Source organism: Carex rostrata, chromosome 11 (assembly GCF_964058835.1).
Source record: "Carex rostrata chromosome 11, lpCarRost1.2, whole genome shotgun sequence".
NCBI classification, from domain to species: Eukaryota; Viridiplantae; Streptophyta; class Magnoliopsida; order Poales; family Cyperaceae; genus Carex; species Carex rostrata.
In genome coordinates, this window is record NC_135928.1 from 6,609,827 (window position 1) to 6,634,083 (window position 24,257).

The 24,257-nt window shown below is 34.8% G+C and overlaps 4 protein-coding genes across 5 annotated transcripts; 2 read left to right on the forward strand and 2 right to left on the reverse strand.

Moving 5' to 3' along the window:
• Positions 1-291: 291 nt before the first annotated feature.
• Positions 292-3,938, reverse strand: HOP2 (stress-inducible protein). Its single transcript, XM_078311308.1, has 7 exons — positions 2,863-3,938; positions 1,871-2,159; positions 1,571-1,656; positions 1,145-1,368; positions 867-933; positions 716-775; positions 292-601 (listed from the first exon to the last, which is right to left on the reverse strand). The coding sequence occupies exons 1-7, from the start codon at positions 3,748-3,750 to the stop codon at positions 488-490; spliced, it is 1,728 nt and encodes a 575-aa protein (XP_078167434.1). The 5' UTR covers positions 3,751-3,938; the 3' UTR covers positions 292-487.
• Positions 3,939-8,091: 4,153 nt separating this feature from the next.
• LOC144562229 (pectinesterase-like) lies at positions 8,092-9,995 on the forward strand. The gene is made up of 2 exons (XM_078311413.1): positions 8,092-9,074; positions 9,166-9,995. The coding sequence occupies exons 1-2, from the start codon at positions 8,117-8,119 to the stop codon at positions 9,852-9,854; spliced, it is 1,647 nt and encodes a 548-aa protein (XP_078167539.1). The 5' UTR covers positions 8,092-8,116; the 3' UTR covers positions 9,855-9,995.
• A 5,233-nt stretch (positions 9,996-15,228) lies between these two features.
• On the forward strand, positions 15,229-17,954 carry PDLP8 (plasmodesmata-located protein 8). 2 transcript variants are annotated; one of them, XM_078311311.1, is made up of 3 exons: positions 15,229-16,049; positions 17,454-17,558; positions 17,661-17,954. In XM_078311311.1, the coding sequence occupies exons 1-3, from the start codon at positions 15,341-15,343 to the stop codon at positions 17,663-17,665; spliced, it is 819 nt and encodes a 272-aa protein (XP_078167437.1). In that variant the 5' UTR covers positions 15,229-15,340; the 3' UTR covers positions 17,666-17,954. The 2 variants fall into 2 exon arrangements, with proteins under 2 accessions (XP_078167437.1, XP_078167436.1); XM_078311310.1 differs by lacking the exon at positions 17,661-17,954 and having other exon boundaries at positions 17,454-17,653.
• On the reverse strand, positions 17,813-23,513 carry BETA-VPE (beta vacuolar processing enzyme). The gene is made up of 9 exons (XM_078311309.1): positions 23,041-23,513; positions 22,579-22,743; positions 21,674-21,830; positions 21,448-21,533; positions 21,016-21,215; positions 20,191-20,239; positions 19,896-20,102; positions 18,826-19,032; positions 17,813-18,247 (listed from the first exon to the last, which is right to left on the reverse strand). The coding sequence occupies exons 1-9, from the start codon at positions 23,248-23,250 to the stop codon at positions 18,065-18,067; spliced, it is 1,464 nt and encodes a 487-aa protein (XP_078167435.1). The 5' UTR covers positions 23,251-23,513; the 3' UTR covers positions 17,813-18,064.
• Positions 23,514-24,257: the final 744 nt, after the last annotated feature.

A 24,257-nucleotide genomic window follows, 5' to 3' on the forward strand; every position in this document is an offset into this window, starting at 1 on the left:
CAATTGAAGTCACACAATCAAAGTAGATACTAAAATAATAATAATAACGATACCTGAACATATTCTTATTAAACTATTTTAAATATATTGATGTCCAAAGTCATGAATAGTCTTACCAATATATTTGTAACTCTGAGACGTTTCCCAGAAAAAGATCAGAATACCAAAATTACTCGATTGTCATCATTATTTATATAAGACAAGAAAATGATATTAAATTATATCTGGTGACTTTATTTTGATATTTAAATAATAAATTATAGCAGCTCTATAAAAAGAGGAATAGCGATCGCACAAAAATTTGAAACATTTAAAACCCCTCTTTTAGCCTTCTCATACAAGAGCTGACAGTAACAACATCTCAGATATCAACAATCATACAAAAATAAGACAGCGCCTAAAGAGAGTTTTGAACAGAAGAAATCAGGAATTGTCAAATAATAACAATCTACGTTACAACCAACACACAAAACACACATAATGTCCATTATTTAATCTGGACTATTCCAGCGTTAACAAGCTTCTGAATCTTGTTCATGACCTGAGGGTTCTTCAGGTGATTCTGTGCAGCTGATGGATTCTCTTGGAAATCAATCAATACCTACACAACAGATTATTACATGTATCAGATTAAAACTCCAAAAAAAAAGGGAAAACCAACTGTAACATCATCAAAACAACTGAGTAAACATGCCAACAAGATATTAAAACTCACCTGTCGCATGATGGGATCAGTTAATATACCCTGAATTTCTGGGTCTTGCATACCCTTTGCCTGAAAAGAACAACCAAGAGTTAGTTAATCATGATCATCTTGAAATATAAATAAAATAACACACAAACTGGAAGCAGAGATAGAGACTGACCTGTCTCTCCTGCAATTCTTCAGGTGTAAGATCACCTCTGCCCGCCTTGTTAACCTGTTCAACACATCTGCAAGTAACCAAAGTACGACCATTATTAATGAATAATATGATTTCAAGAGTATACAGGAGAAATGCACGTGCGCTATATAAATGTAATTATTCCTGTTGTCTCTAATGCCATCTGTGAGTTCCTTACAACAATCATGAACAAATAATATAATCTAAGAGCATGCAAGAGAAATGCACCAATGCTTCATAAATGTTATTATTCCATTTACCTTCTAATGCCATCTGTGAGTTCCTGGTTGTTCGGGTCATGCTTCAAACCCTCCTGATAGGTTAGCATTGCCTTATCGTACTCCTTCATGAAAAACTGGATAGCACCCTTCCTAGTGTATCCCTTCGTGAAGGTTGGATCCAGCTCAATGCATTTCTCAGCATCCTTGAGACCTTCAGGCAAAGCACCCAGCTTTGTGTAGCATGCAGCCCTATTGCTGTACACCTGTTGCATTTTGTACTTGATTAGCAATTAGGAAATATTTATCATCAGGTAGGTACTGAATTCCCATCACTATAAGTAACATTCTAAAAAGTGAAACTCAATACTTTTCAAAGAACTCAAGAGTTTGTACAGAGGAAAAATTAAGGTCAATGTTCAGGGTCGCTCATTATAACAAGGCGCCAAAAAAAATTCACTGCATTACCCTAGGGTCCTTGGGGTTCCTCTTCAGTGCTTCCGTGTAGTGCCTCACTGCTTCTGGGTAGTTTTGCTGCTTGAAGAAGTCATTTCCTACAAATACAGGTAGAATGTTGTTAGCTTTAGACTTAAAAGAGCACAATCCCATCACATTATCATTCTGATTATATATAATTTTTCACAAGCAATTGTTCTAACTGTATCAATTTTAGTAATTACTGTTGAGGTTGCACAGAATTACAATGCAGTCTCTTTTTTTTTTACTATCTTTGTAGACAGGGAAGGGTAACAGTTTAAACAAGCACACCTTTCTCCCTCTCCTCATCAGCAATTTTTGGGTCAAAGTACTCTTGCTGTTCTAGTTCTTTCTTAGCTTTCTCTGCATCATTCAGTTTCTTTAGAGTGTCTGGGTTCCTGTGCTCTGTCAAGGCCTTCTGGAAAGCCTCAATGGCAAGGTCATAGTCTTTGGAAGTTTTTGCGAGTTTCATTAGAGCATTTCCTTTCCTCGTTAATGCCCGAGCAACCATCTTGTAGTCAGACCGAAGCTCCCTTCCCCTCTCTACGGCTTTATCACAATCATTTATACATTCATCATACTGCGTACCAAAATAATTCAAACAATTAAGAAAGCTGCACATGAGGGGAGACTAATGAAAGAGCATACTACAAGCAAAAATAGGGTTTGATACTGACAAAAATTTGACCACATGAATAGGTTGATTCAAATAGCCAATCCTAGTATTCATAAACAGCTAAATTAACATATAAAAAAAAAATCAATTGCTTTAAAGCTTTAGAAAATCTACCGATCAGATTGCTCCCAGTAATAAGAATTATATATATTGGGCATGATTATCTCCATTAGTACCATTTTCATTGGAAAATCTCAGATAAACACCCTGTTCATCTCAAGATCAAATGGTAAAACCTAACAAAATGATTCAGTGCTCGATTTTAATGAACCACTTTTACCTAACCAAAAGCTGCCTGCTCTAGCTCACGGTTTTTCATCAAGTTTGGTCTAACATTCTAAACCACTAATTGAAATGAGGCCATAAATTAAAAACATGCTATTGGACACCTATATGAGCTAAGAAGCCCAACAACACTATTGAGTTACATGCACTGATATATGAGCTCTCACAATAACAACAACAAGGCAATTCAAGTGGTAAATAGGAGAGACCAACTCTCTAGTTTGTCATTCCTCAATTAATATTACTAATATTAATCTAATAACAAGTATTTAAATAACATTGACAAAAAAATGAGCTATAAATATACAAGAAAGGATCTTACCTTCCCCATCTCCAAGTAGACCGCAGCCCTATTCGTGATGTAAGATATATCCTCATCGTCTATTTCCATTGCTTTTGTATAGTGTGCAATAGCCGTCTCGAAATCTTTCTTCTTATAAGCAGCATTACCCTTCTCCTTCTCCTTCTGAGCCTCAGCCTTCCTCTCCTTGGCCGTCCTCTCTTCTGGCACCTCCATAGGCTCCGGTTCCGGCTCCGGTTCAGGCACCTTCTTCTCTGGCTCAGCCGCCCTCTTTGTAGACTCGGGCTCAGCCTCAGAAGATCCCATCTCCCTTTCCATATCATCACCACCAGCTCTCATCTTGACATTAAGCAACACGCCAAGAACATTCATCATCCTTGGATCCTGGAGGTACATGTTGATCATATTCGGATTCTTCTGCACCTCTCTCATCATTTGCACGAAATCGGGCTGCTGGAGGTAAGACCGTGTGGTCGGATCCGCAGTGAGCTTGCTCCACACATCCGGCCCGTTAAAGATCTGACCGAATGGCGACGCACCAGCAGGCCTTGCACGTGCAGCGGCTGTCTTGGCATCAGCAAGTCCCGACTTTAAACCTTCGTTAGAAGGATCCAATTCAAGCCCCTTCTGATAAGCCGAAACGGCATCTTCAGCATTGCCAAGGCCGATGTGGGCCGCACCAAGCCTAGAGTAACCCTTTGCCCAGTCAGGCTTTAGCTCTACCGTCTTTTTAGCGTCGTCTAGAGCCTCAGCATAGTGGTGGAGAGAGGCGTGCGCGGCGGAACGGTTTGAGTAGAGAACATGATTACTTGGGGCGAGGGTGATTGCGTCGGAGAAGTGTTGAACCGCCTCTTCGAACCGGCCAGCAGAGAAGGCGGCGTTGCCCTTGGCTTTTGCTTCATCTGCCATTAAAATTCAGAATTGAGAGAATTTTGGAATTACAAATTTGAGATCGGAATTGGGAAGGACAAGACGGCCGAGGGTTTTAAAGCAGAGAAGAGAGTTCTAGGGGGAGTCCAAGAGTTTCTGGAACGTTCCGGGAGGGGAGAAAAATTTTATAGAAAGAAAAGTATCCCAAATTTCCAATTGCTAAATTTGAGCTGCCCAAATTGCAATTGCTATTTATTTATACCTAATTTGGCGCAGGGGTTACGGGGTACACCATCTGAGGGTGATTTCTGCTGTCATGTGGGACAGCATTTGCAGTTCATGGAAGAGAAATCGTGTAGAACGGACCTATATTACAAAATTTCTCGGCCCTCAGAGGTCAAACGATTAAATGAAGTACTGAACTAGAATTCAGATCCGGTGCAATATTCATTCGAACATGGATAGGTTACAGCCATTGATCAAGGAGATGGAAAAAATGGCCTTAAAAATTGGAATTCATATCGGCTGAAATCCTCTCAGGATTTCAGCGAGCCTGCAATTTCTCTCCTCTATCTTCTTTCTCTCTTAAAAAATTTAAGAGAGAGAAAGAAGAGAGAGGAGAGAGATAGAGAGAGGAGAGGGATTGCAGGCTTGCTGAAATTCTGATTGCAGACTTGCTGAAATTCTCTCAGAATTTCAGCGGATGCGCACTCTAAAAATTGAACATATGTAATTTACGTGTGTTTTGATCCGATAATAATTCTTAAAAGAGGTACAAAAAAAACTTAAAAAGTTTATTGCTAATAGTAGATTCTTCCTCCTAAATAAAATGGTAGTAAAATATATTAGTACCTAATAATTGAAAAAGATGATCGATCTAGTATGACTGTGTTCCTGTAAATACAAAACGGATATTAGATTTATATTTTCAGTAGGGCATAATGTCCCACTGCTTATATGTTTTAATAACATTTTATATCTTTATCTTTAATTTTAAAATTTAAATAGACGATTTGAATTGCTTGACATAATATCCACAATAAAATGTACTTAAAAATTAAATTTTATATTAATTGAAAACTTTTTACTGGTTTTTAAGATAGATACAAAATTACTTTTTTTATATGGTCCAAATTTTTCTGAAAATAGTGATTTTATATCTATCTTAAAAGAGGAGGGTTCAAATGCCTCCATGTTTTTGTGCCTCCATCATGTCTCCATATCTCTCCATCATTTTCAAAGTTCAAACAGTCGATCCGAACCGCTCAACCTAACCTCCATACTAAAATATGTTTGGAGACCAAATTTTATATTTTTAGGAATTTTTTGCTATTTTTTTAGATAGGTAGAAAATCAGTAAATCTGAACCATCTAAAAATAGTATTTTTGTACTTATCTAAAAAAGTAGTAAAAAAATTCCTAAAAATATAAAATTTGGTCTCCAAACATATTTTAGTATGGAGGTTAGGTTGAGCGGTTCGGATCGACTGTTTGAACTTTGAAAATGATGGAGAGAGATGAAGGCACAAAAATATGAAGGCGTTTGAATCCTCCTCATCTTAAAAAAACTAGTAAAAAAGTTTCAAATATTATAAAAGAGAAAAGGTATCATCCCCCCACCTTCAGTCCTCCGATAATCCCCGCCGACTTTTTCACGCGGTTTCAATATTTTTAACGGTCCATCTCAAACTGCTTATTTAAAGCTTTTCCAATTCCTCTCTGTTCACTTTCACCTCTCAAAATTTAATTGCCAAATAAGAACGGAATCGTTTGTCCTTTTTACTTTTTTATATTAAAATAATATAAAGTTTATGGTTTGAGATGTTGAATCAATATTTTAACATAAAATTTCATCATGACATTTTGTTTTTTTCACAGAACTGTTAACTTATTTGAAAGGTTGAGAAGTTTTTATGTTTACAGAATTTGTTGACAGAAATGAGAAGTTTTTATGTTGACAGAATTTGTTGAATTAGTTTATAGAATTTAGTATTGATGTTTACAGAATTAGTTGAATTAGTTTACATGATTTAGTATTGATGTTTACAGAATTGAAAGTTTTATGTTTACAGGATTTGTTAAATTAGTTTACAGGATTTAGTATTGATGTTTACAGAATTAGTTGAATTAGTTGAATTAGTTTTATGTTTACAGGATTTCTGTTTACAAAGTTTTAATGTAGTCATTGTTAGTTTTTAGTTTTGAAAAGCTGTTTATAGGATTACATAGTTTTGTTTACAGGATTACTTTGTCATAGTTATAGGATTACAACGTTTTGTTTACAGGATTACTTTGATATAGTTACAGTATTGGGTTACTATTGTGATTATAGTTTGGACACTTGCAGAATAATTTTTAAAGAGTATGCAAGTAGTGATTTGTATGATGTAAAATTGTTGTAATTTTTTTTTCTTTCAGTGTTATGTTGTATATGTTTCCAAAAATGTTGAAAGAATTTGAATTGCTAATAGAATAATTCATATATGTTTACAAACTTTATTGATAATGTTTATAGAATTTTTACTATTTTACATTATCTTGTTTAAGTTATCAACTTTTTTGTAGAAACGTAAATTTAATTTAATTTATTTTACTTTAAAAAAAAATATTTTGAAATATGAAATTTATTATAATATTTTTTTATAATATTTTTCTTAATTTTTTAATTCACATAAATTGTTCACTAATATTTACAGAAGTATCTAAAATAAAATAAAATTAGAAAATGGATGCAACATACAAACTGTTAAACGGACACCTTCTAGAAGGTGTGGAAAAAAATTATAAAATCTGGTCCCGGTTATAACTTCTAGAAGGTGGTCCCCATATAACTGCTAACTGTACTTTGATTGTACTTTCTTAGTTTGACCACGCAATTTGGACTGATTTCACGCATTTTGCTTTGGACGCACGCGGTTTCATATGTGCAGCATCAATTGCAGTTGTTTACAGAATTATTTGCATAACATTACCGGATCTGATAGACTTGTTTACAGGATTAGTGTTAAAGGTCCGGGGATTTTTGGGGGACTGAGGTCCGGGGACTATTAGCTGCTCCCATTATAAAATTTAATCTCCAAATACATTTTAATGTGGATATCATGAGCCGTTTAGATCGTCCGTTTAGAGTTTGAAATTGAAAATAAAAAAAAAGATATAATTATGACATGAAAGCAATGAGACACTTCAGCTCTCCCTCTTATATTTTATGTATCTTCTTAAATTAAATAGAAGCTGCTTGAACTTGTTGCCACTTCGAGCCATCGGTTTAATTAGATATTTATAAACTAATCTTTGCTAATATGATCGATTTACCGGCAACTCCAGTGTGATTTTTAAATACTATAAACGAGTACAAACAAGATTTAAATTCAATCCAATTAGAATTCGAAATATCAAAATGCTATCCAAGTTCAATAAAAACATCAAGTCAGATCCATAGTCATTTCTTAACAGATCTCGAATTGGATTTGGATCTAACCATCGAGTTGTTAAAATATATGTGTTTCCGCTACAAAGCCTTATCTTTACACATGAATTTTGTTTTCGTTTCAATTTAATGACAATATTACTATGCATTTGTCTAAACATGAAAGAAGAAAATTTTGATGGTTCTATCGTTGGAAATGGTATTATTGTACACACAAGTGTTACTTATTGATTAAGTAAAAAAATTGAGTTCAGATTTCTTTAAAATTGAATTGACATATTGATCAACATCAAAATCCGGGGGAAACAATTAATTACTTGGGTTGTTTAATGTTTTCTATTCTGATTTTCGTCTGCTTTCATATTTTGTCTCGCAATTTCTGAGGGAACTAAATTGGCGTAAAGTCGGCCCATTGACAAATTATGGCCCTCTCAACCGAATTAATATTTAAATCCATGACCCAATGATAGGTGAATTCAGATGAAGTGCAATACCTACCGTTTAGAATCGGTATCTTCTCTCATACTCGTGAGCGGAAAAACAATATGGATCAATTGGGCTGATCCACCATTTCATAGTTTTCTCCCAGTTGGCTTTATTTTTTTAGTCAACAGCTTCAACCTTTCTTTTTTAATCTTAACAGTGAAAAATATTAGCTGATTTCTTGTGAATACATCAATACAGGATCCTCGAATAATGTGGATTGGTGGAAGCCGTGGCATCCACGCTGCTGCAATTTAATTACTTAGGTTTATCACATGGAAAATTGTATAAATTCAATGGTCTTCTTAGTTTTTCGGGTGAAGTGGCTGGCTCACATATGCTCCCTTTTGTTCTTCTTGTTTGAATAAGAGATGCTTAATATTTTTTTTGTTATTTTTTTCAGGATCGAGGTCTCTTTATTAAATTTTAAGTCAACTGTATTTGAATTCCATTTATTTTTGTTTTCTATATATCTTCGCACCAGGAAAGAATATGATTGCTCGCGCCTTCTTTCCTCTCTCATCAAATAATATGTATTCATCATACAACACTTCAATTCTCCTCCTCACCATCTTTTTCATCTTGCCATTTTCATTCTCCCTCAGAACTCGTAACAACGACACAAATGCCGACACAGATATTGATCATGAAATCAACCAGTGGTGCGCAGAGACTCCGCACCCTCGAGCATGTATCTATTACTTCACTAATAACACCCTCCCCTACATTCCGAAACAAAAATCCGACTTCTTTCGTATCTCCTTGCAACTTACACTGGATGCGTTCGACCATGCACAAAGCCACCTCAGACGGTTAGGCCCCTACTGTGATTCAACCTCTGAGCTCACTGCTCTTCTGGACTGTTGGAAGCTCTATGCCAATGCTGCACTCCAAATAAACCGCACTATGCAAGGCGGTTGTACCAACATTGACTCGCAAACGTGGCTATCTGCCGCTTTGACAAGTGTGACCACTTGTCGTAAGGGGTTTGCCGATCTAGAAGCTCCTGACTCTGTTATTAACCCTGTCATGCGGTACAATGTATCTGATCTAGTTAGCAACCTCTTAGCCCTTAATATTGGATATAATTATACGAACAACACAACAAGTAATGCTGGAGGCAAGAAAAAATTCAATTGGATGAATGCCGGTCACCGGAAGTTGCTTCAGTTGTCAACATCCCAAGCAAATTTAGTGGTGGCTAAGGATGGATCTGGAAATTATGGTACAATACGAGATGCAATTAGTGACGCAGCAGCTAAAATATCTGGGATGAACAGCAATAGCCAGTTTGTGATCTATGTTAAGGCAGGGGTTTACAGTGAAAATTTGCAAATTGTTAACAGTATAACTAATCTAGTTTTTGTTGGTGATGGAATTGGAAGGACGATAATTACCGGAAACCGCAGTGTCAGCAATGGGTTCACCACTTTCAGTTCTGCAACTTTCAGTAAGACTTAAAACTATGCATTCTTGAATAAATAGTATATCTTATTTACAAATCAATTTTAAATATGATTTTGGCTTCTTAATTAATGCAGGTGTACTTGGAAATGGATTCATGGCAACAGGCATCACATTTCGGAACACATTTGGGCCAACTTCTCAAGCGGTAGCCATGCTTTCAGGCTCCGACCAATCTATCTTCTATAAATGCAGCTTTGAAGGGTATCAAGATACGCTATGTACCTTCTCTCAAAGGCAATTCTACCGAGAATGTGACATCTATGGCACAGTCGACTTCATATTTGGGAATGCAGCCGCAGTGTTTCAAAAATGCAACATCTACACTAGGATCCCTGTACCCGGTCAGGCCAATGTGATAGCTGCACAAGGTCGATCTGATCCGAACCAGAACACAGGCATAGTGATTCAATCATCCAAAATCAAGGCAGCACCAGAATTCTGGCCTATACACCGTACTGTGAAGTCGTTCCTTGGGCGTCCATGGCAGCGTTATTCTCGTACAATATTTGTACGCAACCACATAGACAGCATCATTGATCCTGAAGGCTGGACACCGACGTCAGTACCAGATTTCTTAAATACACTCTATTTTGCAGAGTTTCAGAATACTGGACCTGGATCAAGGCTTTTAATGAGGATAAAGTGGCCGGGATACCATCCTATAGGGCGTGCATCCTTACTTCAACAGTTCACTGCCAGCCGATTCATTGCCGGTAGGGTATGGATTCCGGCTAGTGGTGTGCCCTTCAACCCAGTATTTTAACAATATTTGAGGCTTACTTAATAAGAAAATATTTAGATTAATTTCATAACATTTCCAGTTTCTATTCATCGATCAATCTGTTATTGATTTTCCTTGTGGTTTAATAAAGGTGTATTCAGTTTCTTTGAATAAAACAGTAGTACCATGGGCAAATTTAATTGTAGAGAATGGAGTCAGTACGAGTCCACTTTTCTTTTACAATTTTAAAATATGTTAATATATACTAATTTTTTTTTGTCTTAAAGAAACCTATAAACATACAAATCCAGTTTTTACTGAATCACATGCTTGTCGGATGATAAGTATTTTCAGAAAAGGAACTCTATAATTCTCAAATATTGCATAATTGACTCGTATTATGGAGTCTTCTAGACACTCTTGAGCGGTACTCGAAATTATTTCTACAGATACTTTTTCTTTATTTGTTCAATTGGTAAAAAAAAAAAAAAAACGGAAGATTTAAAAAAAAGCAATAATGTTTTCACAATTCCGTCCTTAACGGCTACACAGAATAAAATCATGCACAGCGGCATCTATTTGTTACTAGAAGGTAGAAGCATTAAAATATGAAATGCATTAATGCACCGTATTGTACGCATTACTTAACAATCTGTCAAGAGTGAGTCTATGGTACTATGCATATTACGATTTGTTACTGTACTACGGCTCTATATTCGAGTTTTCAAATTCTAACGGTTGATCCGAACCGTTCATCTTGTTCTCTATATTAATATGTGTTTGGAGACCAAATTTTACATTTTTTGAAATTTTTTTTACTATTTTTTTAGATTTATTGAAAATCACTGTTTTTGGATGGTCCAGAATTTTCAGATCAAGTGATTTTCTAAATATCTAAATAAATAGTAAAAAATTATCAAAAAATGTAAAATTTGGTCTCCAAACACATATTAATATGGAGAACAAGATGAACAGTTCGGATTGACCGTTAGGATTTGAAAACTCGAATATAGAGCCGTAGCACAGTAACAACCCGTGATATGCATAGTACCGTAGACTCACTCATCTGTCAATCTCTCACTTGTAAGCGTCAGTATTTGCAGGTTGCAACCCAGCATTTGCAATACCAAGGCGGCAAGGCACTGTAGGCTGTAGCATGATTCATGAATGGTTCATCCATTGTATTCTCTCTCCGCAAGACCGCAATAGTTACTAAATAATTGGTTATTTCCATATATTTTAACCTGTTTTGCAAAAATGGTGTAGTTTTACGATGATTCTTTTTGGCGCCAAGTGACCCTCGAAGTCAGAATCCTGCACGACTGATGCATTGTGGCGTAGCATGACACAACCTATCTTTTTTCAATATTTTTTTGCCATTACTATTATGCTATGTGCAAGTCCTCTCGTAGCGTTTAAACTTTAAAGACAACATAATTTTTTTATGATAAATTTAGACTAGTCTATAAATTTGGAGACTAAAAATAGTCTCTTTTTTTTTTTTTCCTCTTCCTCTTTCTCCTCAGCTGCAGCAAAAAATAAATTGTGAGTGGGTAAGATAGAGAAAAAATCGATTTATAAGAGTTCGGATGACCACAGTTTCATGAAAATTAAGTGGGAATAGGCTCATCAAGCAAAAAAAAAAAAAAAAGTGGGATTGGGCTCAATTTTTTACTTTTTTTCAACTGCGTTCGGATGGCCTTTTTCCCTCAACTGTTCCCATCTTAGTTAATTTTTTAGTGGGGGTGGCAACGAATCAAACCGAATCCAGCCCACCCTAGTTTGAATTTGATTTGAATAAGATTCGAATTCAACAGGGTTTGATTTGTTTCGAATCAAATTAATTTTGAATTTAATTAATTGCGAACTACATATTTTTCGAATCGAAGTCGAATCAAATTACGAACTAAATTTTTTTTAGTAGCCCTAGTTATATCGGTAGTTTATACATTAATTTTCTTCTCGCGGGACAATTCACACAGCTTTATTTTATCTTTTACGAACTCATAGTTTATTAGTTGTTAGCTGCTATAATCCTGCCAACTGAGCATAGACAAGTGCAAGACTGATAGCTGCTACATTAACTCTCACAATTGCCACTACGGTACTCAAAAAAAAGTTTCAGTGTGACATCAAAGTATGAAATAAGTATTTTTAAATTGAAAAATTGTTCATAAAAAAATATATCATAACAAATAATCGTAAAAAGATGATAAAGTACAAGAACTGAAATATGCAGGAAAACAACTAATTGTACGAGAACTGAGTGTTTTGAGAGCCAAGAAGTGTCAATTAGGATAAATTACAACTCTCCATCTTGGATTCTAATTTTTTCTAATTTCATACGGCCGATGTTATTATGAGATTCGAACCATAAAAGTTCGCGAACCCATTTTAATCACCAGACCGAATTTGAATTTGATTTGAATTAATTTTGAACCATACCTAATTATTTCATGAATTTGGTTTGAATTAATTTTGAACCATACCTAATTTGGTTCATTTCAGTCAAACTAATTTCAAATCGAATTAATTTGGTTCATTTCAGTCAAACTAATTTCAAATCGAATTAAAGTCGAATCAAACCTGAATTGAATCAGGAACTACGAATCTTTTTTCCAATCCTAGCTGAGAGAGAATTATTTTTTTTCCATCCCCTCACATTTTTTTCTCTACTCACGTGGGCCTATCTGCCACTTCACTTTTCTCTCTCGCACCACACAACAACTCTTTATATAAGGAGCTTCTATTAAATTCCATTTTCAATTGTGGGACAAGTCAAATGGCTAGTGTCCGGACCAGTTTTTTGTTTTTTTCTTTTACATATACAAATTATATATAAATTCTTTGTACAAGTCAAGTGGTGTTGTACATAATTACATAACTATAGAATTACAAATTACATTTTTTTTTTTTTTACAAATTACATGCTTATTGATCATCTATGTATAAAAATTATTAATTTGTACATAACTATTATTTGTACGTAATTAATTTTGTGCATAATTATTTGTACAGATCAATGGTTCAAATACGATTGTACATAATTACATAATTATATAAATTACAAATTACAATTTTTTTTGGTACAAATTACATGCTCATTGATCCTCAATTTTATTTAATTTCATTAATATATTTTTTTTAAATTATGTTTACCAAATGTTATAATTTACAACCCATTAAAATATTAAATTTACAATATATTATTGTCTAAATAAATAGATGGTGGCTTGACAATTTTTTCATTGTAATTTTATATTTAATTACTTTTTTATATTAAACTAATTTTAACTTAATTGGTTAAAAATTTAAAATCAATATAGAACAGAATGCTATACTATTCAAAAATAATAATTAAATAAAAAAATATTTATAACTAAACTAAACTAAAACAATTAAATAAATATACATATTTTAAAATAAATAAAGATTTCTCACAATTAATTCCATGATACAAACGAACACTCATTTTCTCATTTTTTTCAAAAGTGAATTCTCATTCTCATTCCATAATCCCGTGACATCCGAATACGCCTGATAAGGCCATGTATAAGAGCCTCATGAAAGCCTTCCTGAAAAGCCCACTTAAGCAAAGCCTATTAGGCCTCTACCAAATCCCAGCACCCAGCCTACAAATCAGGCCCATCAAAGGCCTAAAACCGGGAACCGACTAAAAAAAGGCCCGGCCTGCCAGCCGAGCTTATAAAGGGCTTAAAAGCCGGAAACCGACAGAAAGCCCTATAAATACCCCAAAGGCTCCCTGAGGATCGGGACGGCGAAACATAATCATCACGTACGTAAAGAATAGAGTAAACGTACCCACAGAATCAGGACTCGCCCCAAGTCAGATACATCATACCACTCACCTAACACACGAGAACTAAGCACCCCTGCTCAGGACTCGTTAGCCTTAATTACGCTCTAATCTCGCCGAGATAGGACGTATCAACGCCCTAGATGACCACTCCATTGTGGAGCGGTCAGAGCAATTTTCAATTTTTTTGAAATCTGAGGGTACATCCAGTAAAATCTTTTTTTTTAGGGTGTTAATAACAAAATCGGATACTTGAGTTGGAAAACAAACGGCCTCCTGAAAATATGAAATAACATAATTGGTCAAAGCCAGCCTATTTCGTTTTCGTGTATTAAAGCACGCATTAATGTCTCTCAAAGCAAAATATGTATGGACACTTGCATAATTATCTCAGACATCGACCGTTGTTTGACTAGCTCAATTATTGCCTATGTATAATTATCTCAGACATCGACCTTTAATCTTCAATGCAGATATCATTTTCTTTTTATACAAAAAGGCGAAGATTTAGCTTATTAATTTTCATTTAATTGTTTATAAATAATTATTCAGATTTTGAACCCATAGTCTTCCATTTCAGAGAACATGTATTTTTGCCCCTAAACAAAACTAGTTCTTTGATTGAGGATCATTGAATCCATCAAGTAAAACATATTTATTAATATTTGATACAACATTTTATGTACATAAAAAATTATAAAATTTGATACAACTTTAATTTGTTGTTTATCAAATAAAATAAAATTTACAAAGGACCATATTTTTTAATATTTGATAAAACATCTAATAATTATAATTATTACAAAAAAAATGATACACGACCAATCTAGAAGAAAAAAAACAATCTATAATTTTTTTTAATAATTTTCTTTACATAATTAGCAAAAGTTTTATTATATGAATCAAGATAAGACGTTATTAAAGAACCTTTTTTTTTTATTTGATCAACTGCTATTATGATTGATATAATAAAATATATGGAGGGATCCCCTCTAATATATATGTCGGATGCATGTGGTCGACAGGTCGAGTGATCTCTTATGAACTCTCATATAAACAATTATCAAAAATCTTCTCTAATTTTTTTCAAATAATTTTTAAATTATTTGATGAATGTCTTTACTGCTTTCAAATTCTTTTCTCGAGTTTGATACATAGCATACTGGCATGTCTAGCTATTACAAAATGTATCTACAATCTGAATTTTTTTCATTTAAATAATACCAATAAACTGAAGAAAAAAAATTGAAGTTGCTTTTATTATCTGCAGTTTTTATTGTTAATAAATAATATATCCATTTTAATTAAATAATGCATTATAAGATAAGTACTGCAACAGAATGCAAACTGAAGTTGCTCTTAGTTTTTGCACCCTTTCTGAAGGAATCAAATCTTCTGACCAAAAGGCCAAAGACCGGGTAAATTTTTTAACAAAGTAGTTTTGACTTTATGCAGCGCCTGAATTATAAAATCAAAACAGTAGCTTCATATCATTTATGCTGCCTGAAGCCAAAACTGCTATGTTAAAACCTTTACCCTTAAAACCTCCATAATGTCCCCAATCAACCTCTGCACTTGCTCTCGTTACCACCCACTTCCATCTCTTAATTCCCCTTTGACAAGGATTGAAAACCACCTCCTGCACTCCTAAGAGAGAAGAAACAACTACATCCCTCAAAAGGATCCAACCAATTGAACTCACTCCAAAATCATGCTTTGCTTCCTATACATCATCACCACGCTTCTCTCTCTCACACAGCACCACCAACAAGCCTTCTCTACAAACCCCTTCGTTTATGCCGGTTGCTCTCCTGCAAAATTCCAAGAGAACACTCAATATCAGACCAACCTTTACTCTTTCTTCTCCTCCATTGCCACCACCGCATCCCATGCCACCTACAACAGTTTCACCACCGGTACCGACTCCCCACCTGGTAATATGGTCTATGGCCTGTTCCAGTGTCGTGGTGATCTCGACACCTCTTCATGTGCTTCGTGCATCCAAAATGCTGTTGCAGAACTTAGTCTTGTCTGTGCTGATGCTTTCTCTGCCTCTCTCCAGCTAGACACTTGCTTCATTAGGTACAGCAATAATAACTTTCTTGGTCAAAATGACACGACCTTGGCGTATCGAAGGTGCAGTACCAAGACGAGCAATGACGGGGACTTTTTGAGGAAGAGGGATGATGTGCTAGCAATTCTGCAGAGCGGGAATGGGTTTCAGGTGACGAGCTCAGGGTCGGTACAGGGTTATTCACAGTGTATTGGTGACTTGGCAGCAAGCCATTGTACGACATGTCTGGCAGAGGCAGTTAACCAGCTCAGAAACTCGTGTGGCTCAGCCAAGGCAGCTGATGTGTACCTGGCTCAATGCTATGCTCGGTACTGGGCTTCTGGTTACTACTTCCATGCTCCAGCAGGTACATAGTCACACTTAATCCTTGCTGAAATCTATTCATTTTAAGTAAAAGTCAACAAATTCAGTACTTTGTTTCCTGGACATTGATTTAATTATTTGTAAATTAAAGGTTGAACGGGTCAATTAGTGTGTGGTTTAGAATTAATGATGGCACAATATATGGTTTGGACCAACCAAAATAGGAAACATGGCAGAGGTACCGCCATGGACCAACTCAGCATTAATGAGATGCCACATCCAATATTAATTATGATTAGGATGCCCGATTGCCCGTTACTTCATTTTTTTTTTTATTTATACTTGATTATTATTAGCTCATCATTCAAGTTCAAGCTGAAATAAATTAAGCTAGAGAGTTTGGACACAATGGAAGAGAAAACTATGAAGAAACATTTTTTACGCATATCCGCGACTAAAGGAACAAAGTATCGTATGATAAAGCACATTCCCCAACAACAATAATGATAACATTACCAAATATTGGACCCTAAAAATTATATTCCTAATCAAGGGTCTTGATAAATCCAAAAGGAAAAGAATCAGGCTAGTAGCTTTAGTAGAGTACCTTGTCTGAACGGCAGCCTTGATTATTTATTTGGCATTTGTAAAAGTCGCTTTTAGCACCAACTCAATTAAAGATGTAAATTACTTTGCTACTGCTCAATATTTTAAGCCGCAGATTAGCAAGTAAGTCAATTCCTAAATCAAATCTTGATTATGATACCCTTTTATAGTGATAAGATGCATTCAAACATGGACCCTGGAAATTAAAGCATTGTGGTATAAATTCCCCACTAAGCACACGCCTACAAAAACGGAATATATTCTTGTCCACTGATTGCTTTTGCAAATGACAAAGCTTTATGATTGAGGCTATAGTACTTCGCAAAGTGCGGAACAATTTATACTATAAATTTATATTTTTATTTAAAAAGTTCCAACATTTAATTCAATTCATTCAAAATAATCTTCATATAAAAACGTACTTCGAGATCAAATTTACATTTTTCAGAATTTTTTTTACTATTTCTAAATAATTAAAAAAATCACCCGATCTAAAACGTATTTCGAGATCAAATTTATATTTTTCAGAATTTTTTTACTATTTCTAAATAATTAAAAAAATCACCCGATCTAAAGGTCATGAACCATTCAAAAATAATAATACTCAACTTATTTAAAAAAATAGTAAAATTTTTTTTAAAAGTTTGAGTTTGATCTCCAAATACATATTTATATAAAATAAATATAAAATCGTGTTGAGAATTCGAATCGACCGTTTAAACATAAAAAATAAAGATATAGATTCACAGTACAGACTGATCCGCGTTTTGCAAAGCCTCACTTAAGCTTTATTGAGGACCAATTTAAATATCTCTGCTTTCTGTTTTGCTTTGGGGTATAGAGTATTCGGGGGATGACATCGGCAGAACTGTAGCCATTATAGTGGGCGTCTTGGCAGGATTGGCACTCTTTGTGGTCTTCATTTCCTTCTTCAAAAGAAAAGATCGTAAGTGCCATTATTTTTATAACAGCCCCTCAAAAAGAAAAAGGTAAAAAATAGAGAACCATTGCGTAGCCAGGGTTTAATAAAAATGTCTTCTTAATGCAGGCTAGATTCAAAGCAAATTTGGACTCTCAAACTCAATGCGGCAAGTGGTTCAGCATTCCCTCACAAAACATGGTCAGATAATTGTCCCAACGGTTAATCTACTAGAAACAGAGGTCCTCTCAATTGCGACACGACCAAGTTGTAGCTCTTGCTTATTGTAAACATGGTGCATTTTTAAATATCATAGTAGAATTCTCAAACATTGAATAGCTTCAACTAGCAACGTTTACAATCACACACATAGACAATACACTAATTTTACAACATACATAGATCTGCTTACTATTAAAGCAACATACTTTTTTTTTTTTTGCTCTGCTTGTCACTGGATAAGGTGCCTCAACCAGAAACCAAGGGCATTGATGTGCCTTTTCTGGTGATTATCTTGATATGAAAGCAACTGATCAAGCACTGTAACCTTGAATCACGGGGTCCCACCTCGGCAGAATGTAACCTTCACAGGCAGTTCTAGCAGCCTCCTCCATTCGATGTTTAGATATTCCATGATTGCAAATATTTGCAAATGCCCTTATGTGCTTCATGCCGTACTGAGTCAAAGACCCACAATGTGACTCGAATACTTGAACCTGTAACAAAAGGCTAACTAATTTAACTTACGAAACTAATGTGTTAGCAGAACACAATTATACTGGAGCTTGCAGTGTTATCCACCCAAGTTTTATGGGAAAATAACCATCTATAGAGTTATCTCCAGCGACACATTTATGAAATTGTACTCGTGGAAGGATAAAAAAACAGTCCACTTGAGGAATGCAGTGATGCAATTCAGGAAAAAAGGAAAAGCAAAATTTTAACTATCATAGTAAAACTCCACAACAGTTGGAAGAAAAGAAGAAAAGAAGAAAAGAAGAAAATATTTAAAAAATCCTAGATGACACCTGCAAAATCTGCCTTGTCAGGCATTTCCATCTTTTCTCCTTGGAATGGGAGAAAGTGGACCAGCCAATTACACATCCCAACTCTGATCGGGGACAAGGGACTGGTTATTTTTATTCATCTGTTCAGTGCTTCAACAGCTACTGAGGTATAAATATCAGTTTTACAAAGGTAAAGTTTGAGAGCAAGAGCAATTAATTTGACATTCTTTTATGTATATAGGCATACAATAGTCTATTGAATTACATGTCTAACGAAAATAAGTTACCATTCTCTTCAAGCAGTCCCAGTCATCAACTAACGGTTGGCTGGCCTTTCTAATAGTTTCAAGAATAGAAGAACCATGCTCAATACCAAAAAGGAGCTCTCCAATGAATTTGATGCTGCTGTCTAAGTGTTTTCTGTGTACCATCGTCTCTGTTATCTCCTTGAATACCTTTGATCTCTCTTGTGGTCTTCCCTCCAATTGTTCATACTGATTAAGCAACCAGCAGGAAAAAATGTCAGTGCCACAACAATTCAAACATATCTGGAACAATTTTAACTTTTTACAGCATCATATATTTATCTTGAAAAGTGTAAAGCATATCTAACTAATTGTGATTAAGTCCTTGCTTCGCAAGGCCAAAAAGAACTATTCATTCTTACATTAAGAAAACAGACAACATTCTCTGAAATTTGGCAAAACTTATCAATTCAATAATGCTTCACATAACACCATACAATAAAGTTTTTTTTTGTTGTTGTATAGTGCTGAGTGATAAACCTACAAATTTACTTTAAAGTAACAGAAGGAATTGTGAAAAAATAAGTATATAAGCAGTTTAGCCAGGGAGTGCAAAAAAAAAGAGGGAAAAGGTGACTGAAACTGTCCTACAACCTCTTGCAAAAAAAATGAAAATCTATGATTTCTCCAGTCTCCCAATGAAACATTGCGCAAGCAAAATGGAACACAACAAGATTTATGGAGCCATGGATCAAATCGAATGTGGCATAGTTACAGATGTGAAAATTTATTCCATACCCATTTAACATCTTGAAGGAAAGACATTTATGACCTAAAATATTTTCTTTTATTTAATCCAAAACTATTTATGGATTCAACAATCTGAGTCACTGAATAGACGGTACTCCTATGCACTCCTAACATTGCAATGCTAGTTAGAATATGTTTCTTGATTAAACATATTAGAAAAAACATTGCAATGCCCTCCTAACAATTTTATACCAATCACATTTAGATCCTCGTTTAAAATTACTTGCCTTAATCACTTCATATAAAATAAAACAGTAAAGATATAAATTCTAAATTTTGTTAGAGAAACGATATTTGTGTACCCTTTTCCATAGGAAGAGGAGGTCAGCGTCCCTCTGGTTGACTACCTCCAGTTTGTTTGCCTGAAAACCATTTTCACTGACATTTGCATTTGTAGGATCAAATCCTTGATATAGGTACAATTTCTCATCCTTGAAAGTTTTATCACCGTACTCCATCACATGGGACCCAACCACTTGGTTACTCAAGCTTGAAGTTCTCTTTTTCACCTGCCCATGAAAGTATTAGATTTAGCTGTTAGCGTAGCTACCAAATTGCGATGACAATAAAAGGCTTTTAAATCTTTTCAAAACCTACATCATCATATTGTATCTTGATTGTTTCCTTCTTTAGGTTGTGTGCCTCACTGCCAAGAAAAACAGAGAGTTAGTATCATCAAACAAACATACAAAAAGGATTCTACCCAAGTTTCCAGATTAGGTGTACTCCAAAAAAGCAGTCTTTGACATAATTGATCCCAAAAAACTTTTCATTATTCATTTGTTGTTTCCTAATACTTGTTTTAAATCGTCTTCAGGATAAACTTGAGTTCAGTTTATATTTCAACTCCCAAAAATAGGAACAAGGACACTCAACAATATAACTAACAAAAAATGTCACGAAATAGAAAAGCGTAGAAGTGAGGATGAAAGAACCAAAAGTACAGAAAACAAAAACACCTATGTTTCCTGGTAAAATATTTTATCTGGTACAAAATAAGCAATGTTGACAAACAAGCACCGCTACATGGTAGCTTCCATTTTTAGGAATGAGAATGAAACAACCAACAGTATAGAAAACAAAAACACCTATGTTTCCTGGTAAAATGTTTTATCTGGTACAAAATAAGCATTGTTGACAAATAAGCACTGCTACATGCTAGCTTCCCTTTTTTTTTTGACAGACTACTCTTCTCTTTTGACTAATATAAATGGCATAGACCTAACTAATTTTTGTAACGGAAGTGAATCATTCGTGAAACATTAACATTATTATTGTGGCATATCTAACTGATTATACATCAGATTAGAACAAGATGCAACATATAAAAAGGAAATAACATGTACAGAAAACTCACAAGCTATCGTCACAATGTCTAACTAGAAAACGAGAATGTATAACAGGAAACAGAAAAGAGGAAACCTGTCTTCCATCCATGCAATACTGTATAAATCACCAAGGCAAGTCAGAAACTCGGGAGGTGGCGGCGGTTGCATCCCAGGGCAGTAAGTACCCCAGCTACTCTCTACTGCATTAGAAGCTGTTGTCACATAGATATTAAGGTCCTCCGGCATCATTCCTTGGAACATACTCCCACTTTCGCATGCCTCTACATATATTACCTGCCAAACCAAAATTGAGATATAGATAAGATGTGCTAGCTTACAAAATAATAGATGAAGTAAATGAATCAAGGTAAAAATGAAAACCATTAGAAGATATTATCATAGATTAGAGGGAGAACAGTCCTGCATGTTTGCAGTTCCAACCAAATGAGAACTAGTGCCCTATTAGCTAGAAATAACAAAAAACTTGTGACATGACTAGAATTAGAGTTTTAAGAAAAAATTTAACCATTTTTTTGTAGCTATTTGCCGCATGCTTCTTCCTCAAAACCTCTATGAAGTCACCAGCATAGAGATAAGGCATACTAGGCATTCCTGCCATGAGACCAAAAGAAAGAGAGAAAAAAAATAGTAAACAAAAATTAAAAGAAATAATGTTTGGCATATGTCATGCATATTGTGCAAAATATTAATATAATGGTAACAAAAACAGAGGAAAGAAAAAAAAATGCAACCAAGAACACCGGGGCCTCCATGGTCAGAGTAGTAGAGGAAGATGTGATCATCTTCTTTGCTGTCAATGACCTTGCCACTTCCACCTTGAACTGCAGTTTTGTCTCCCATGAGTACAGCAAAGAGATTCTGCACTGTGACATTGTTTCCAGTGTAGTCCTAAAGCACATGAAAAGTCCATAAGCATTACAACAGGTAATGACAGATCTAAATTTTGATTGATTGTTTGAATTTGTTTTACGATGGAAAATAGTAGAGAAATAAGAGCTTATCGGTACCTATTACTAGGCTAATATCGGTAATAAGCAAAGCTGTTGCTCTTTCTGGTGTTTTTGACAGAAATATATCAAACTAAAGTGAAGGATAAACCATTTGAAACTTCAATTATTCATTCAAATGTTATTGACTTACAAATATCATTTGTAACAAATGATCTGACAATTATAACTACAAAAATAGAAGAAGCAAGGTATATAGCAACCCTCAAGTCCACTGAACAGCAATTTTTTTCTGAAAACAAAGTGCAACTACATTCATTATTAGCAAAAAAATATAATTTCTCATATAATCCTTTCACAGTTGATTGATTAAATTGAGGCCAAAACTTGACTGCTGTTTTCATTAAACCAGTTTTTCATATAATTTGAAGATCATGACATCAAATGAACTCAATTTTGATCAGAGTAGGTTGAAAGAAAAGGAAAACACCAGATTCAGAACATGCAAACCCATCTGATGATGGATAACAAGTTGATCTAAATAGTTCTATTATTAACCATTGATTCAAGAGCATTATGAGTTGTAACTTGTGAACTTGAGCCAAAAAAAGGCCGTATACCTAGATATTACAAAAAATCAAGAAGAAAATGCAGTAATTAAATCAAGGAGAGGGAAAAAGAGAAAAAACCTTAGGGACCCCAGCATAAACATCTTCGCCTTGAGGGTGGTTGATTATGATGCCAGGCCGAGGGTTGAGAGGGCTGGCGGCAATGTCATCATACATAAACCCCACTATATTCTCATCCTTTAAACCTCCTTTCTTTAGTAGTTGGTATGCATGGCACACATCCGCCTTCATAATACATACAAGTAACATTTGTCATTTTTACAAGGGCAATTTTGTAACAAGCTCAAACGTGCTACGATTGATAAGTGTATGAAATTGACATCTGGTAATTTAATTTAGCCCTGATTCTATTCAGTGGGACACACTGTATCATGTAGTTTAGCATAATACTCCATTGTAGGTCGCAAATTAAAATATTGCCCAGGCGCTATAGCATAAAGTTCCATGACATGCAAAGCTGGTTTGGTCGCAAATTCAAAAATTTGGAAGCAAAAAAGAAGCACCCAAAAATTAAAGGCTAACCTGGTGCCTATAATTTCCGAAACCCATAGATCCAGCGACAAGTACTGCCCACCTTGTCCCAATTTCATCCTCGCTCTCTTCCTCCGAGACCTCCTTCTCTGATGGCAACCTGATCGCTGGGTCCCACAGTCCAACGCCCCTAGTCGACGCCCCTTCACACCAAATCGAAAATATCAACACCAGCACAGCTAGAACGAGCCATCTCTCCATCTCGCAATATGAAAAACGGAGGCGGCAGTAAATTTTGGGAATGGAGGGGAAGGAGAGAGGAATAGATAAGGTAAAGGAGATGGGCTGGAGTAGGCCTCGGCGCTTGAGTGCGGCGGTCTAAGTAGCACTGCCATGCAGCGGAGGCGTGCTGAGGAGAGGACACGTGGTAGAGTGACGTTGCTTGTGGCACGACTCGACTGGCGGAAACGGACGATTGTTGTGACTTCGAAGAAAGAAAAAGTTAAAAACCCGGTGAGGCGGTGGGCTAGAATTCCGGAGGTTTTTATTTATTTAGAAATAAAGAGGCGGCTTCAAGAAGCCTACGCTGTATCCATCATTTTTTTTTTTAAATAGTAAAAATTCAAAATTTAAATCATAAATTTTCAAATAAAACAGTTAAATGTGATCTATACTATTTTATTTATGTATTTACAAAAAATTATCAAATTTTGATTTTCATTTCATGTAAATCAATTAGTTAAAAAAATCAATGCCTATAAATTATCCACATTAGTACATTTTTACAAGTAATTGATGACAACCAAAATAAAATTAAAATATCATAATATTTTACAAGTGCATAGATAAAATGATGTAAATCATATTTAACGGTTTTATTTTGACTTTTAAGTTTTAAATTTTTAGTAAAGTTTTTAAAAATAAAGGCACGATGAAGACACAAAAAATAGAGGCATTTGAACCTCCTTAGAAATAAAATATTATTTTCTACTAAAAATGGAACAAATTAATTTAGTTTTTAAATAATAGATAACACCGACATTTTTATGATACAAACACGAGTCTCTGGTAACATGGATAACACAGATTGATCCGTAATACGAATTAATATTTTTGTTTTCAAAATTATAATGATCGATCTGAACGGTTTAACATAATTTCTATATGAATATATACTTACAGACTGAATTTATATTTTTTTTATAATATTTTTACTATTTTTTAAGATAAGTAGAAAATCACTTGATTTGAAAAAAAAAATTGAAATA